Source organism: Setaria viridis, unplaced genomic scaffold (genome assembly GCF_005286985.2).
Source record: "Setaria viridis unplaced genomic scaffold, Setaria_viridis_v4.0 scaffold_286, whole genome shotgun sequence".
In the NCBI taxonomy this organism is placed as follows: Eukaryota; Viridiplantae; Streptophyta; class Magnoliopsida; order Poales; family Poaceae; genus Setaria; species Setaria viridis.
In genome coordinates, this window is record NW_027255881.1 from 5,972 (window position 1) to 20,922 (window position 14,951).

General features: G+C 42.6%; 1 protein-coding gene across 1 annotated transcript; it reads left to right on the forward strand.

Annotated features, from left to right (window-relative positions):
* Nucleotides 1–9,184: 9,184 nt before the first annotated feature.
* Nucleotides 9,185–13,754, forward strand: LOC140221555 (ATP synthase subunit a-like). The gene has a single exon (XM_072291321.1). It carries the CDS (start codon nucleotides 9,716–9,718, stop codon nucleotides 11,162–11,164), a length of 1,449 nt encoding a protein of 482 aa, XP_072147422.1. The 5' UTR covers nucleotides 9,185–9,715; the 3' UTR covers nucleotides 11,165–13,754.
* The last annotated feature ends 1,197 nt before the right edge of the window (nucleotides 13,755–14,951 follow it).

The following is a 14,951-nucleotide window of genomic DNA, read 5'->3' on the forward strand; positions in this document are numbered from 1 at the left end:
AACTGATTGGCCCCCTGGCCAACCACTATACAACTAATACTTGCCTGCTTGTTTCTTTTCCTTGTGAGTGTGAGCAAGAAAGGGGATATACACGGGTGATTGACCGCCAATTGATCTTCATTGATTCAGTCATCCATTCAGCTTTGAAATCGGAGACAAGGAAAACAACTTCATAGAAGCGCCGCGGATCAATATAGAGATGCGAACCAATATCCTTTTCCTGGTGGACTCTGAAGTACTCGTCTTTTGCACAAGGCCTCGTGTCAAATAACATCAAACCACGTCCACGTCCTCCTACCTCGCCCATTTGCTGAGATCATCTACATTTTGCTTCGTGTCGAGCTCCAATCGGCCCAAACGTTTTCCTTCGGGAGGGCATAAAATTGCTGCTTTCTTTCTGTAGTGAGGCTGGCTTCATTTCCCATTGTCATTTCTTTTTCCAAAAACTCATTTGCTAAGTAGAATAGTTCAAATTCATGCTCTGCTAGAGCAAACACACTTCTCGGGATTGATGTCGTCTCCGTCTACTTTTTCTCTTAACTCACTCGGAGATCGGCCAGCCAGGGTAAAGAATAAGAAAAAACGTTCCGGTAATAGAGATTGCCTTCAGCAGGAAGATGAGTAGATCGCTCACCTGGAACTTCTTAGCCCTCTTTCCTTTAGAAGAAAAACCTTTGTGAATGCTAGCCCTGGACCAAGGCTGGCTATAGGCGGATCGCCCAACCGATCATAATCATAGGTTCAACCACACCTGAAATGTGTTTATACATTAGGAAGACTTACTACACTGGAACCTAGATATCAATGCAACTAGGAAGTAGAAGCAAGGGCAGACCCGTTTGTTTACCAAACGAGCTTATCGCCGTGCTCGTGGGCTATGCTTCAAGTGCGGGGAACTACCCTGTATGCGGTCCATGTACCCTCGCCTATGAAATGGATAACCCTTGCAGCCATAGCAGCAGGATTTTCAGGGCTTCTGTCATTATCTCATTGGATTGCCCACTTCCGGTACTTCCAACTGCTCCTCGGATCTGCTGCGTATATGACCCTAAAAAGGTCTTCCCGGTGTTACCATCAAGGGAAAGGCTTACTAAAAGGAGGAAGCTCACTTCCAACCCAGTCAAAAGATCTCACTAGGGAGAAAGCGGAAGTGAAAGACAGGCTACCAATAAAGATCCCTCACTGCATCGTTAGTTCTTGGATCTCTTTACTTTGCAGTCAGTGAAGCCTATACCAATTGTCTCTACCCTCCCCATCTAAGCTCTGTCTTGAGCATCTGCCACATCTAACTGCAAGCCTTGCTTTCCATTGGCTGATTCTCTGTTCCAGGTACAAGTCAAGTGGTCAGGGGATGGATTCCTGGTGAAGAGCACTTTTGGATTATCTAGTTGTTGCTTTGACTACGCCAATACCCACGATTAAAGAAATACGATTCCTAGCGCTATAAAAATGCATATAAAGGGTCCAATACGAATTCATGCAATGGAATGAAATAAGGGTTTAAGCCGGGGATTAAAGAAAAGGAATTATCTACTAGCGATGCTAGGCCGGGGAAATGGACTAACCGATTCCCGAAACCTATTACTTTATCTAGCCGGTGCCGAAGCCGAGAACGATGCCCTTTGCCCCGGAGGGGGTCGATTTAGCATATTTTCGATTGGTATTTCCGATTGGTATTCCGAGCGATATTCCTATTCGTATTCGTATTTAATTGAAAGCGTAGGTTCGTAGTCATATATCGTAGGAATTATCATATTTCCTTGCGGAGGATATTCACTGCTACAGAACTACAGCATGGATCTATTATAAAAGAGAAATCACTTCAAACTCTTCCACTTACTCCTGTTTGGTTTGCTTCTGTTTTCAGTTGAACATTCTTCTTTGAAACAATCAACTCCTTGGTCCCTAAGCAATCACTTAGTGGAAAAGGAAGTGATCGAGCGATGACAACCAGGAGGTGGGCTTGGAAGCAGCCATCCTTTACTTTAAAGAAAAGAAATTCGTATAGAAAGATGGACTAGCTCGAGACCTTGGCTTCAAACAATCGATTGAATCTGGATTCCTTTGCTTATCCTTCCTGGCTATAGTCTCTCTTGTGCCTTCGGCAGTTCAGTTAAAGATTTCTGTATCAGCAGTTTGTTTCCCCATTTGCTCAAAGAACGCATAAAACCTGTTCCCTCACCGTATCAAAAGATCAAGCAGAAGAGTCCTCTTCTTCAAGAAGAGTTTTTCATTTAACTCTTCCGCAGCAATGCCCGGGCAATAAAACAATCTGAGCAAATCCGCTAAACAATATATCATTTCAAACGGTATGTGCTGGTTGGATAGAGCAATCAGTAGTTGACGTTCGAACCAATCTTCTCTCTAGTAGACTTTAGATTCCGTCGTCCGTTTGTTTTGTTTTGAATTGACATAGAGAAATCTTCCCACTACGTAATTAAGGAATAGGTGGCGAAGGAGAATGTTCTTGCTTTTCTTCTGATTCAGTCCAAAGATAGAGACAAAAGAAAAGGTAATTATTGAATCGGAGTTGGCTTCTTTTTTTCGGCAAGGGCAAAGGTTTGGCAATTCCACCAAGAAAGGGAAGGATCGCGATAGATACCTCGTCTTTCTTTTTGACCAAGGGGAAGAGAAAGTAAAGCTTACTCGAGCTGATAAAAAGGATGAAATAGCAGTGCTTCATAGCCTAAAAGAGAAAACGGAATTCGCAAACGGAACTCACTTAATTAAATTAAATTAAATAGTAGAAATCCTAGCCTGTAGGAGAGTGAACCGACTGACTTTTCTTGCTTTGTAGATTTCACGCTTACTGTTTGCTTTTTCGATTTCACTTATCTTATTAAGTTAAGTTAAGTATTGGATTTTCCTCTATGGAATTTCATCCTATGTATGTGTTGTTTGTTTAGATGCCTTTCCTCTTATGGAACGTTAGGCAGGCTCCTTATCTTACTCTAAAGCAATGTGGTGCCAGACCTCTGAAATGTAATTGCTGGACCAGCTATTTCATCTTCAATTTCTGGTCATCTAGCCTATTTCGTAGTTGCAGGTGGGAACGTTTAATACTGCCTTTGATCCGTTTCGAGCAACCTCATCGCTTGTTATAGAGCTCTAACTTCACCGGTGAGATTGCTAGCCAGGCGCGGAGCGTTTGATTGGGAAGTTTTTAGCGGCAAAGATGCAATCTCTAAATCGCGTGTGTTAAGTGGGTAGATTCATTTCACCGATGCTTCGATCACTTCTCGACCGCTTTCTTCTTTCTTTATGTTATGTTGGTTGGTTAGGACATGATCTACTATTTATTTTATTGCCCTGTGGGTCCTGTCCTTTTTTGGGGCTAGCTAGAACGAGGGCAAGCAAAGGGGAAAGAGCCATAGCATTCATGAGCAAAGCTCTAGGGGTGAAAACACAAGCTTTATCCACCAACCTACCATGAAATGAACTCCGATCATCGCTTTCTCACAAACATCGATTGGAAGAGATCAGTATCAGTATTTACAGCGGGTATTCTTCCAATATAAAGAGTGAACTGCGCCCTCGTTCATTACACAACGCAAATTGGGCCCAATATTGACACTGGAGAGCTCTCTACGACCGGGTGTTCAGTTTAGTTGAAGTATGTGCTGATCTTAGATCTCGCAATCCGTACCAAGGAGCGTGCTGTATAACACCTTCAAGCATTCACATCTCATCCCGCCCACCACACAAGTCAACACATAAACTCTCCAGCTAAAAATCCACTGACAGCGGAGCGGGTGACCTTAAGCGCACGGGGCAGCGAACATCTACAGCGTCAAACTACACCGGGCAGCTAAATAATATATAATACTGAAAAGTGACAGCGCATCTGTTTTGGGTACAGAGGGCCATAGGTTCGAATCCTGTCACCTTGATGTGGTATTAAAGGGGGCTTCTTGCCTCGGCATCCGTCTTGTACGTTGGGTACGCTAATGCTTCGACTTCAGCTTATGAAACTGAGTAATAAGTAGTAATTCTTATGGCTATTGGCTTTCCAGCTTTCACCTCTCTGCTGCTTCTGGAGCTGCTTAAGCGCTTAACTTCTACCAAAGTGTGGTATACATTGGATGGAATTAGAGTGGCCGTGCCTACGAAAATAATAGTAAAAATAGCACAGAGTAGTACTGACGTTTCAAATGAACTAAGTAAAATATTGTTCTCCATACTTAAGAAAGCATGATTGTAGCTCCGCTTCTTGCTCTAAGCAGAAAGACTTATCTGAAATCGCAGGTTGGGTTTTCCAGCCAAAAGAAAGACATGGGAGTCTTTGTGCATCTTCTTCTTCAAGGAAGCAATCCAACGAGGATCTAATCCGGGCAACTCCATACTAAGCTCAAAAGTCTATGGAGCGGCTAAATGATTGAAAATCCTTCCCTTCAAAATATCTGTTTTGTTTATCTTTTTCGAGCTCGCCCTTCGGGAACGCCACTCTTCCTATAGCAGAAAAAGCAATATCTGAAATCTTTAAGCAACTAAAAAAGACGTCTAGTAAAAGATATGTGTTGTGCCAGGGATGGTCAATAACAAGATGAACCCAATGCCCAATCTTCCCAATAGTATTCCTTAACTCATGAATTGATACACTTGTTCATGGCATCCATTCTCTTTCTATTTCAACAAAAATGCAACTGTACTCATCGGAGAAAAAAAGCAGTGGTCAGTAGTGTTTGCATAAGGGAAAGCACGTCTTTTCCTTAAAAATAGTGAGCCTAAACTATTATGAAATCTATAAATAAAGATAATGAATTCACGTATTATTAATAAATTCAACACTAAAAAAATCGTATAAAAATCAAGCAAGAAAATGGTTCCGGCAGGCTGCGGGCGGGGGACTGTAAATCCTCTTTTGCTTGGCCCCGCCTTCACTAGAGTTTCAGTTTGATAGGTCGGAACGTCAAGCCCCGGATAAGATTGTTAAAAATCGATGCACTTGACCCATCAGAAACCAGTATTGGACAGTGTGAAGTGACAATTTCCGTTTGTCGGTCCTTGGGTTACAAAGGTGTGGGCCCGCTTACTAATACGGGGAGGGTTCCGCATGAAAAAGACAATCTTGAACAGCGGAGGGTATACAGCGAGGCTAAGTGCCCCAATGTGAATTTGACATGAGAGTTATGAAATTGGGAATCCATGATGTTGTGTTAGGGTTTATTGGATGAAGAGTCTCGGGCCTTTGCATTTAGACATGAATGCATTAAAGAATTCAGCAGAGGAGAAAAGCAAGTCGAGTTGAAGGGAGCTCGAAAGTAGCAAAAAGGACAGATGAGCCTGCCTACCTGATGAGCAAGGTAGCCTTTTTAATGAGCTGACTCTTATGTTGTGCAAGTGTGACCTTTTAGATCTTTCTTGTTCTACACTAATGACACCGCCAGTTGAAACTCTGGTGGAAACAAACCACTTCCTCCGGCTAAAACAAAGGAAATTTAAATAATGGTGCAAAATCTTAGATTTCTGGCGAAAGCGCATACTTTTTTATTCGATTGTGACCATCCAAAAGTGGTGAACAGATTGCTCGTTACCCTAAACTCGAAAGCCGTAGCACGGTACTCGAAAGTCGTAGCACAAGCCGTTTTTGAGTTAAGAGCGAGAAAACGAACTATCCCCATCCGAATCAACAACCACGGGCCTCTGGTATATATCTATTGGAACAAGTAAGAAACCAAAGATGATGAGACGGCACGACGAGCCGAAGCGATGAGCGATCGACTTCTTAAAACTTATCACAGGATTTCTCACTGAAAGTAGAGGAAAGCGAGGTAGACTTCGTCTCCACCTCCACCTTTAGCAATTAATAAGGAAGGATGCCGACCTTTTGCTCCTATGACAACAGATTCCAATCAAGACCCAGATGAGGCAGGGAATTCTTTGGCAAGAGAGAGACGCTTCTTTCGCCTACTCCTATCCCGCTATAAATTTCGTAGTTTCACTACTCGCTAATGGTAGGACCTTCTGAAAGGACTCAATCCACCTTCAAATGCTGATTAAGTAGGTTGTGGCGAGCCTTGAGGGGCAGTAACGGTACCAGCGCCTCCTCTTTTTAATTAATGTTTTTTTCATGTTTACCTTCGCTGCAGAGCTATTTAATAGCAACAGTGAAGTCGGTTATGTTATTCAGTAGCTTATTCAGGAGCTAGCTATTGCCATGATTGACCAGGCACTGGCAGACGAAGGGGAGATCCGAGGTCTTATAGGATGGGAGTTACTTTTCTTTAATCAACGCTTTGATGGTTTTGCCTTTCCAAGAACAAGGCGTATAGAAGGTGGTCAAGCGGATCCCAGATGCAAAGGAAAAGCGGTATCAAGAAAAGAATAGTAGTATAAAGAAAGATAGTACAGTACTCAAGTAAATGAATTCGCCTAAGGATCGATGGAAAGATCAAGGTCCCCGTGAAAAAGTAGATACTAGATCGATATGATACTCTCATCTCAGGAGTAACTTCTTCCATTATGCTGATCTCTAGGTCCCATCGCATACGTTCCATCATCATCGTAATAGTATGGTCCCAGGTGTCCGAGCTATAGATCAAGATCATATTTAGTCACATTTCTACCGGTGCACTTCTCATGAAATAATTCCCTTTCCAAGGAAAGGAAAACAAGAACTCGAATACTCGTAATAGCGATCCCGATCCACCTACTTTTTTCTATTCTTTTATTCGAAACGTGCTAAAGCACAAGCCATTTTTATGCATGGGGCATAAGAGTGGACAATCTATGTTATCGAAGGAAGTAAATAACAACACTTCAGCGTTTAGGTCTACCCACCCTCATTCAGTAAACCAATAGTTTTGCAGCATTGGAATTTTAGTTGGCCAGGTCAGGTCCTCTAAAAAGAAAAGAAGAAACTACTTAGAATAGATAAATGCCATTGGTTTTCTCGTACTATACGATCTTTTTTGTTTTGTTTTTGGCCATGATTGTGCTGCTCCTGTGAAGGCTAGTGGGAAATCTCCCCTTTCATCAGGTAGTAGAAGAAGCTTGCTAGCGAGGGAATAAACTTCTTTGTAATTCCGTTATAACTCTAAGGCCTTGAACTTGAGGACAGCAACTCTTTTCTATTGATCAGAAACATAAGTAAGAAAAGTAGCTATTCAGAGAGGTACTTTATTCTTCTCATTCTTCAGTTCCTGCCTATTATTTACCAGAACTTAAGATCTTTACTAACTTAACCTCACGCCATAAATGGAATTCCCTATCATGAGCGCAACTGTATTTACAAGTTCAGTAGCCAGAGTGAGCTTTCTCCTCAATATGGATGTGGTGATTGTTCCTCCATTCAAATCATACAGACTTATTATCAGTGCTCCAAGCCCCATGTGTTCTAGGGCTAAGACTACGTTGGTGTGGGCTCCCCTTATCCTTATTCTGGCATTTGCTGATCGATTTCTAAATGAGTGGAATTTAGATTCTATAACGGCTCAAATAGCAATGGTTTCCAGTTCCGCATTGACCCTAGTATTGGCTTTGGGTGGCAGCTTGGCTTAAAGAATATGGGATTCTCTATCCGGTGGAAAATGTAATCTTCAAAATGAGACTGAGACCTACCTTTTTCGAATTGTCAGAGGCTATGAGATCCACTTTCTCTCTGTTGCCTATCGGATTGTCGCCTGTTGATGGTAGGTTTGTTCTAGAGGTAGACGAGGCATTACTTTGGCTAGGTGGAGTGTTTGCGAGTACCCTATCTATCACATTTATCCCCTCAATAGAATTGAATTTGGAAATAGACCATTTATTCGTAATTACATTCCCGGAAGGGTTCCTCCTTGAACAAATGTCTCATTTATGGATACATTGGGAGCAAAATTGGAAACCCTAGCTAGTATTTATTTTGGAAGATTCATAACCCAGTCCCTGTGTTTTTGGTTAAGACCACTAGCTCTAACCGGCCTTGGTTTGTTTTTCCTAAACCTTGTTCCTTGTGCAAATTTTCAAGCAGATTTGATTGATTAGGAAATTCCGGTTTCACCAAACTGGTATTAATCTCAATGAGAGGGACTTGTTGGTCAATACCGAAAGAACCTACTTATGGTGGTACCACCGTTTCCGGTTCGGCCAAAACAACAACGATGTCATTATTATGAGGAAACTTAAGACATTGGTGTAGGCTAGAAGGTAGCACATCAACATCTCATGAAACCTTTCCTAGAAGGAAGCTCTTTACTGATAGGCTAGCCTAGGCTTTGATTCGTGGTTTACTTCAACACTGGCACTCTTCTTAAAAGCAAAACCGGTCGCATATGTCGTTTCTCTCGCTTCACTATATGATAATAACTCCTAGTATGGCACCCAATACTGAATGGATAAGCAATTGGGGCTGGTGGTTCCCACTGTAGAATGTACCAGCACTGGGTCAAAGAGGCCTGCTAGGTGAGAGCCTTTCATAGGATGTGCCGAAAAGCCTATCATATCAACTTACTTATACGGAATGGAATGAATTTCACTCCCATTCCTTGGAGTTGAGGGTGAGCACTTGTCTTTTATACCGGTTTCTATACTAAGTCAGGAGCGATAGCGAAGCCGCCTATAGGAGTCGAAGGACGAAAGTCCGTTAGACCTGATGAGCCTCCAAGCCATAGCAACCTCTTGGGGAAATTACGAGCACCGCGTTGCAAATGCACGAGATCAAAGAAATCTAGCGAAGCTGTGGATGAGGCTGGCTAATGGGACGGTCATCTTTCGAACCAAAGTAAAAGGCACTTAAGTTTCATCAGATTCTGACTTACGGTCAGTGCTGAAACCAATGGCCGAACATCCCACTTAAGATAAGAGCCCAACCCACTTCCCTTTTTAGGACTCTGTTTTGCAAGGACTGAGGCATCAAAATCTTTAGCAGATCTTCCTTCTGCTTGATCCTTTTTCTACAGGTCGGGATGTCATCAAAGCTAGGGCTTCTCGCCTTTCCTTTTGACGGCTTGGCTTCCTATCGCTCCTATGTAGTGGTCGGCCTTAAAAGTATCTTTGGACCCTTAAACTTCAAGGAAGAGAAGGACCCACCCAATAAATAAACTATTCCAATGACTTTGTTCGCTTCCCCTGAGGCAACGGCTGTACTCGGCACACAGACCTGGCTTATGAGCAGGATTTATCAGCCAAGTGCGTATGGTTGCTACCTGTATTCTGATAGGCCACTTAATGACACTGGCTCCCAGTTATTGACTTATGAAGACTGTCTTCTCGGACATCCAGTAATCAAATTGGATCAGGCAAAAAAATCAATCGTAGATAATGACAGAAGAGTCAGCCCTTGGGGCACGAGGGGTCCCCTGTATGCGGGTCGCTACTTAACTTGACAAGCAGTGTTTCAAGTGTTGCTGTGTCAAATCGAGATTGTGTGGGTGTTCAGTCTACCGCTCATGTTCACGTTCTCAAAAAAGAAGGCGAAGCTAGCCTTAATTTTGCGGGTAGCCCGCTGGATCCATTTGCCATTCACCCACTGGATATAATTCCTCTCGCTCTCGCTCTCGGTTTGGTCATACTTATTTCTTTTTTTTTCCTTCGGGAAGTATGGAAAAACTGGTATGAGAGTGCGAGAAAAAAAGCAGTGGTCAGTAGTGTTTTTAAAACTTGTGCTGTGCTGTTGATTATGTGAGGCAGACCAATCTTGAACTTCTTCGTTTCGTTGGTAGAACCAACGCCGACCAAAATCCAAGTCTCCCTTTCTCTTTTGGGAGCAGAGTTTTTTGGCATTTTTTTTTTGTAGATGAATGAAAATCCTTTAATTCTGGGGGTACATGTAGTGGACCAAACATCCGGAGTAGTGGATACCCAAATTGAGCAGCATCTTAATGTCGCCACCACCAGTCCGAATTCAACGGGGATTCTGACCCCTAATTCTGTTGTAACTCCGCCTAAAATATCTAACGTCCATTCTTATATAAGGGATTTCGTCCATCAATTTTTGAATCCCTCAGATGTTTTTGACCATGTATACGGGGGGGTAGCACCGCCCGCTAATGACATGGACATTTCTGGCCTTTTAAAAATTTATGGAATTGAGGGTGATACAAGAGAACCCGTTTTTTCAGAGGTTCAAAACCTTATAGATCTGTATTTAAAAGAATGCGACATGGTGTTGCCTCCTTCCTATTCTATTTCTGAATTTTGCGAACAGTTTCTCGGGCCCGACTCCCCCCGGAGTCTAAAAGGGACTTTCGCGGACTTATTTTTTTATGCCCAAGGCAGCTTGTCTTGGGAAAGAGGGGTCGTGAGTCTATATGATCAGATTTGGGAAGCCGCGGGTCCTGATAGCCCTTTTAGCGATCCGGATAGCCCTTTTTTTGGAGCGGATTCCCCTCAATCAGTATTGGATTTCGCGGGTCTTCCAGTTGAAGCCGGCCCAGCCAATGATGCGGGTCTTCCAGGAGTAGGCCCGGTAGCGGAGAGTCCTTTGGATCAATTTGGCATTCACCCTATTCTGGATCTTCATATGGGCAACTATTATTTCTCATTTACAAATCCTTCCTTGTCTATGTTGCTCACTCTCGGTTTGGTCTTACTTCTTCTTTATGTTGTGACAAAAAAGGGAGGGGGAAAGTCAGTGCCAAATGCATGGCAATCCTTGGTAGAGCTTATTTATGATTTCGTGCCGAACCTGGTAAACGAACAAATAGGTGGTATTTCAGGAAATGTGAAACAAAAGTTTTTCCCTTGCATCTCGGTCACTTTTACTTTTTCGTTATTTCGTAATCCCCAGGGTATGATACCTTTTAGCTTCACAGTGACAAGTCATTTTCTCATTACTTTGGCTCTTTCATTTTCCATTTTTATAGGCATTACGATCGTTGGATTTCAAAGACATGGGCTTCATTTTTTTAGCTTCTTATTACCCGCGGGAGTCCCACTGCCATTAGCACCTTTTTTAGTACTCCTTGAGCTAATCTCTCATTGTTTTCGTGCATTAAGCTCAGGAATACGTTTATTTGCTAATATGATGGCCGGTCATAGTTCAGTAAAGATTTTAAGTGGGTTTGCTTGGACTATGCTATTTCTGAATAATATTTTCTATTTCATAGGAGATCTTGGTCCCTTATTTATAGTTCTAGCATTAACCGGTCTGGAATTAGGTGTAGCTATATCACAAGCTCATGTTTCTACGATCTCAATTTGTATTTACTTGAATGATGCTACAAATCTCCATCAAAATGAGTAATTTCATAATTGCATAAAAACGAGGAGCCGAAAATTTGAGGGGGAAAAGGCCAAGTCTAAGCGACATATGGCACGAAAAGGAAATCCAATTTCGGTAATCCGAAGCCCATCTTAATCCATTTCAGTAGTATATTGCTTGTAACCAACCTTAAACAACCTAATTCACTCGTGTACCACTGAGCCAGGGACAAACATTATCTTTTGTAGGTGTCAACTTGAAAAATCCTGTTTTTACTCATGGTCAACTTTATGTTGCTATTTCAAGAGTGACTTCAAGAAAAGGCCTGAAGATCTTGATTGAAGACGAAGATGGGAAACAGCTGTGCAACAACACGTAATATAGTATTTCAGGAAGTTTTCCTTGCGCTGTCGCCTTAACCATTGCCTGCTGCTGTATTTGGTGGAGCTATTAAGATTATAGATAATTTAGTACATTTGTACAGCCGAGGAGAGTTAAGTAATCTCCAGTGCAATTATACCTTCGATTATTGGGGCTTCTTGTAGTTATCGGACATTTCCTTTTCGATCCTTACTTACTACCATGTCCTGCAGTTTGAACACGAAACCATTCCTGACTTGATCCAGGCTTTTGTTCTCTATTCCACTATCTTTGCCTTCGGTTTCCTGAATGAACTGGTCAGATCGCGCGAGCAAAAGATGCTTAAAGAACCTAACTATTTTCTTTTTGATCTTGTCAGTAGTGAATGGATATTGAAGCGCGTACCGCAAATAAGCATCCACATGCTCGTTCATCACAGAAAGCGAGGAATGCTGGTTTTTAGGTAGCCCCTGCGCTTTCATCTGTGCCCTGACCTTATGACATGCGAGTCGCTTACCCCAAAAGATGAGGATGAGGGTTGTTAGCATTGGGGTTGGCAAAAGAGGTGATGCTCGATCAGATCTGACACCATCTCCACCATTTACTGGTATGTTGAAAAGCTTAGATAAACTCTCCTTTTGATCTACCTTACTTACTGTTGAGCTTATTGGTCTCTTGTGATAGACTAGTTAATGCGTAAGAGGTACACTGTAGATTTCACACCCTTCCTCCAGTTTAGCCATTCCTCCCCCCCATGAGAAATGCCTTGACCTCAAGGCTCAAATTAGCAACAATTTCTGGGTACTTTTTCTTCAATTCATAATAATCTACCCAGCAGTTTTCCGATTCTGGAAGGTTTAACCATCGTACCTTTACCATGACGGTTGATGCGTGCCCCTTCTGTACCAACTTCCTTTCAAGAATTTCAGCCGGTACCTTTTGTTTGCACGAGGCCATTCCCACTTTGATTTGGCAGTTCTACACTCACCTCCAACTCATTTCCCACCTTCTTCTTTAGTTGTGAAACATGAATCACCGGGTGAATCTGAGCACCGACGGGTAACTTCAAACGGTAAGCAACAGACCCGATCTTTTCAATTATTTCATAAGGTCCATAGAACTTGGGACTGAGTTTTTTATTTTGCCGCTGGCATGAGATTGGATTCCGCAGATTTTAAGAATAAAATAGAGTTTTATTTCCTACCTTTCTTCTATTTCAATGATCTTGTTTTCCTTTTTGGCAATTTCAGTTTTCACGTTGGTTATACCACTAACCATTAGTTGATCCGCCTAGGTCCTGCCCTTTTACAAGGCTTAGCACCTGTTCTAGGGTTAGAACTCCTTATTCCACATAGGTATACCATTAGAACCATTTCCTTAGCACTTACTAACACACCTCGGTACACTGTGTGCTAATTTCTTCCTTATCCTTGTAAAAGACCTTCCCGAACTGACCCGTCGTGGTCTTCGTCCGTAGGATTTCGAGATTTCTCAATCTGATTGCACGTCTCCTCATAACCATTCTTTATTTATGCTCAGCCGCGCCAGAATGGAGAATGGCTGGGTTGATTGTGCAACATCTGGCTGGATTTAAGTTTCAGGACTTCAAGGTGCAAATCTTCTTGCCTGATTCCACCTCTAGAATGTTTCCATCGACTGACCTTTTTTTCAATGCTGCTAGTGGCTTCTTGATTCAGGCGATGCATCCGGCACCACTCTTGGGGCTAAAACGTCTGTGAACAATTTAGTCCATGGAAATATTTCAAATGAATTATGTAGCAGAGAAGCTTGGCGTGCGGTCTCTTCGCCGGTTGTTACTAGCTGAACTGATTCCATGAACCTGACATTACCTGGGGTTGCTGAGGCCTTTGGGCAGCATGAGGCCCTGACGCCCCCCCCCGGCCCGGCTCAAGCACATAGTCGACATGTATGCTGACGGTCCTGGTATCCTTTTCGAACTGGTGAAAAATGCTGAAGATGCATCCGCATCCGAAGTTGTGTTTTTACTGGACAAAACCAAGTATGGCACCTCGTCTATACTTGAACCAGAAATGGCTGAATGGCAGGGTCCCGCTCTCTACTGCTTCAACGACTCAATTTTAAGCCCCAGGATCTCTATGCCATCTCACGCATTGGCCAGGACAGTAAGCTTTATAAACCCTATTCCATTGGACGGTTTGGCCTAGGGTTCTACTGTGTGTATCACTTCACTGACATACCGGGCTTTGTTTCTGGTGAGAATATTGTGATTTTCGACCCGCATGCTTTTGACTTGCCTGGTATATCTCCCTCTCAGCCCTACGAGGAAGATATCTTTTTAAATAACATAAGTTTAATTCTTAATGTTAGCCGCTACGCGCCTTATTTATAAGTTCATCATTTAATAGAAGATCAAGAAAATGAAAGAGTGCCAGTTACTACTAGAAAGATGGAAAAGAGAAACTTATCCGCTTGGAAACTTTTTCTACGCATTTTACTTTTGTTCAGTAGTTTGAGTATTGAGTTCACACCTAGCAATTTCAGTATTTTCTTTCTTTACCAGCGAGTTCATTCACTCTTAGGATTGGATCCAGGAGTGGCGATCGAGATCGAGTCAGTAACCGCAGCTCTCTCGTCTGTTGTCGGAGGGGCTAGGCTACTCTAAGGGAAAGATCCCACAGCCGGGTAAGCATTTATTTTCAAAGAAGAAAAGACTGGATCTTAGAACGATGACTGCAGTCAGAGCCTATCAACAAGCACATACATTTCTTATAACAGGTCAGTCAGCTTTACAAGCGCTCGAAGCAGACAAAACTATAAACCTCCCATAACCATATAGAACGAAGTAAGGCTTTTCTATAATGCTTATTTGGCGAGAACAACGTGTTAAGCAATTGACTATGAACTTAGAAAATCCATCGCCCTATCCCTTGCTTACCTATTCTTCACAGGCGGCGGCCTATCTCGTGTTTCTTAAACCCTGCTACCTTGGCAACTAGTTCTATTCCATGACACTTGACCAAGCCTATTACTTATCTTACCTAGTAACTGACCGGTGCTTTTGTGAAAAACGCATATCAGCTATCTCGTGCTTGCATATCTAAATCTAAGTTTTGAAACAGACCTTTCATGGGTTCAAAGAAAAGAAGAGTACGAGTGGGTGATGTGATTGACTAATAGGAAAGTGATAGGAGTTGTGATCGGGTTTCTTTTTTTGCCAAGGATATTCTTATTCACTGCTCAGAGAAAATGAAAAAAAACAAAAGCCAAGCAAGAACAGTCACTCAGCACCGATCAGGCAGGAAGCTGACAGTAAGCTAAGAATACAGGAAGAAGGTGGTTGCTCAGCCAATGCCCAGACCCCGGAGCCCCTGCGAAGGCAACAGTCCAGAACGAGGAATGAGTGGAGGCGAGCCCGGATCCAGAGATAGATGGATGAATGGTGTCGATTCAAGGGTTTTTTCTATTAATTTTGAATTTCAAATTCAAG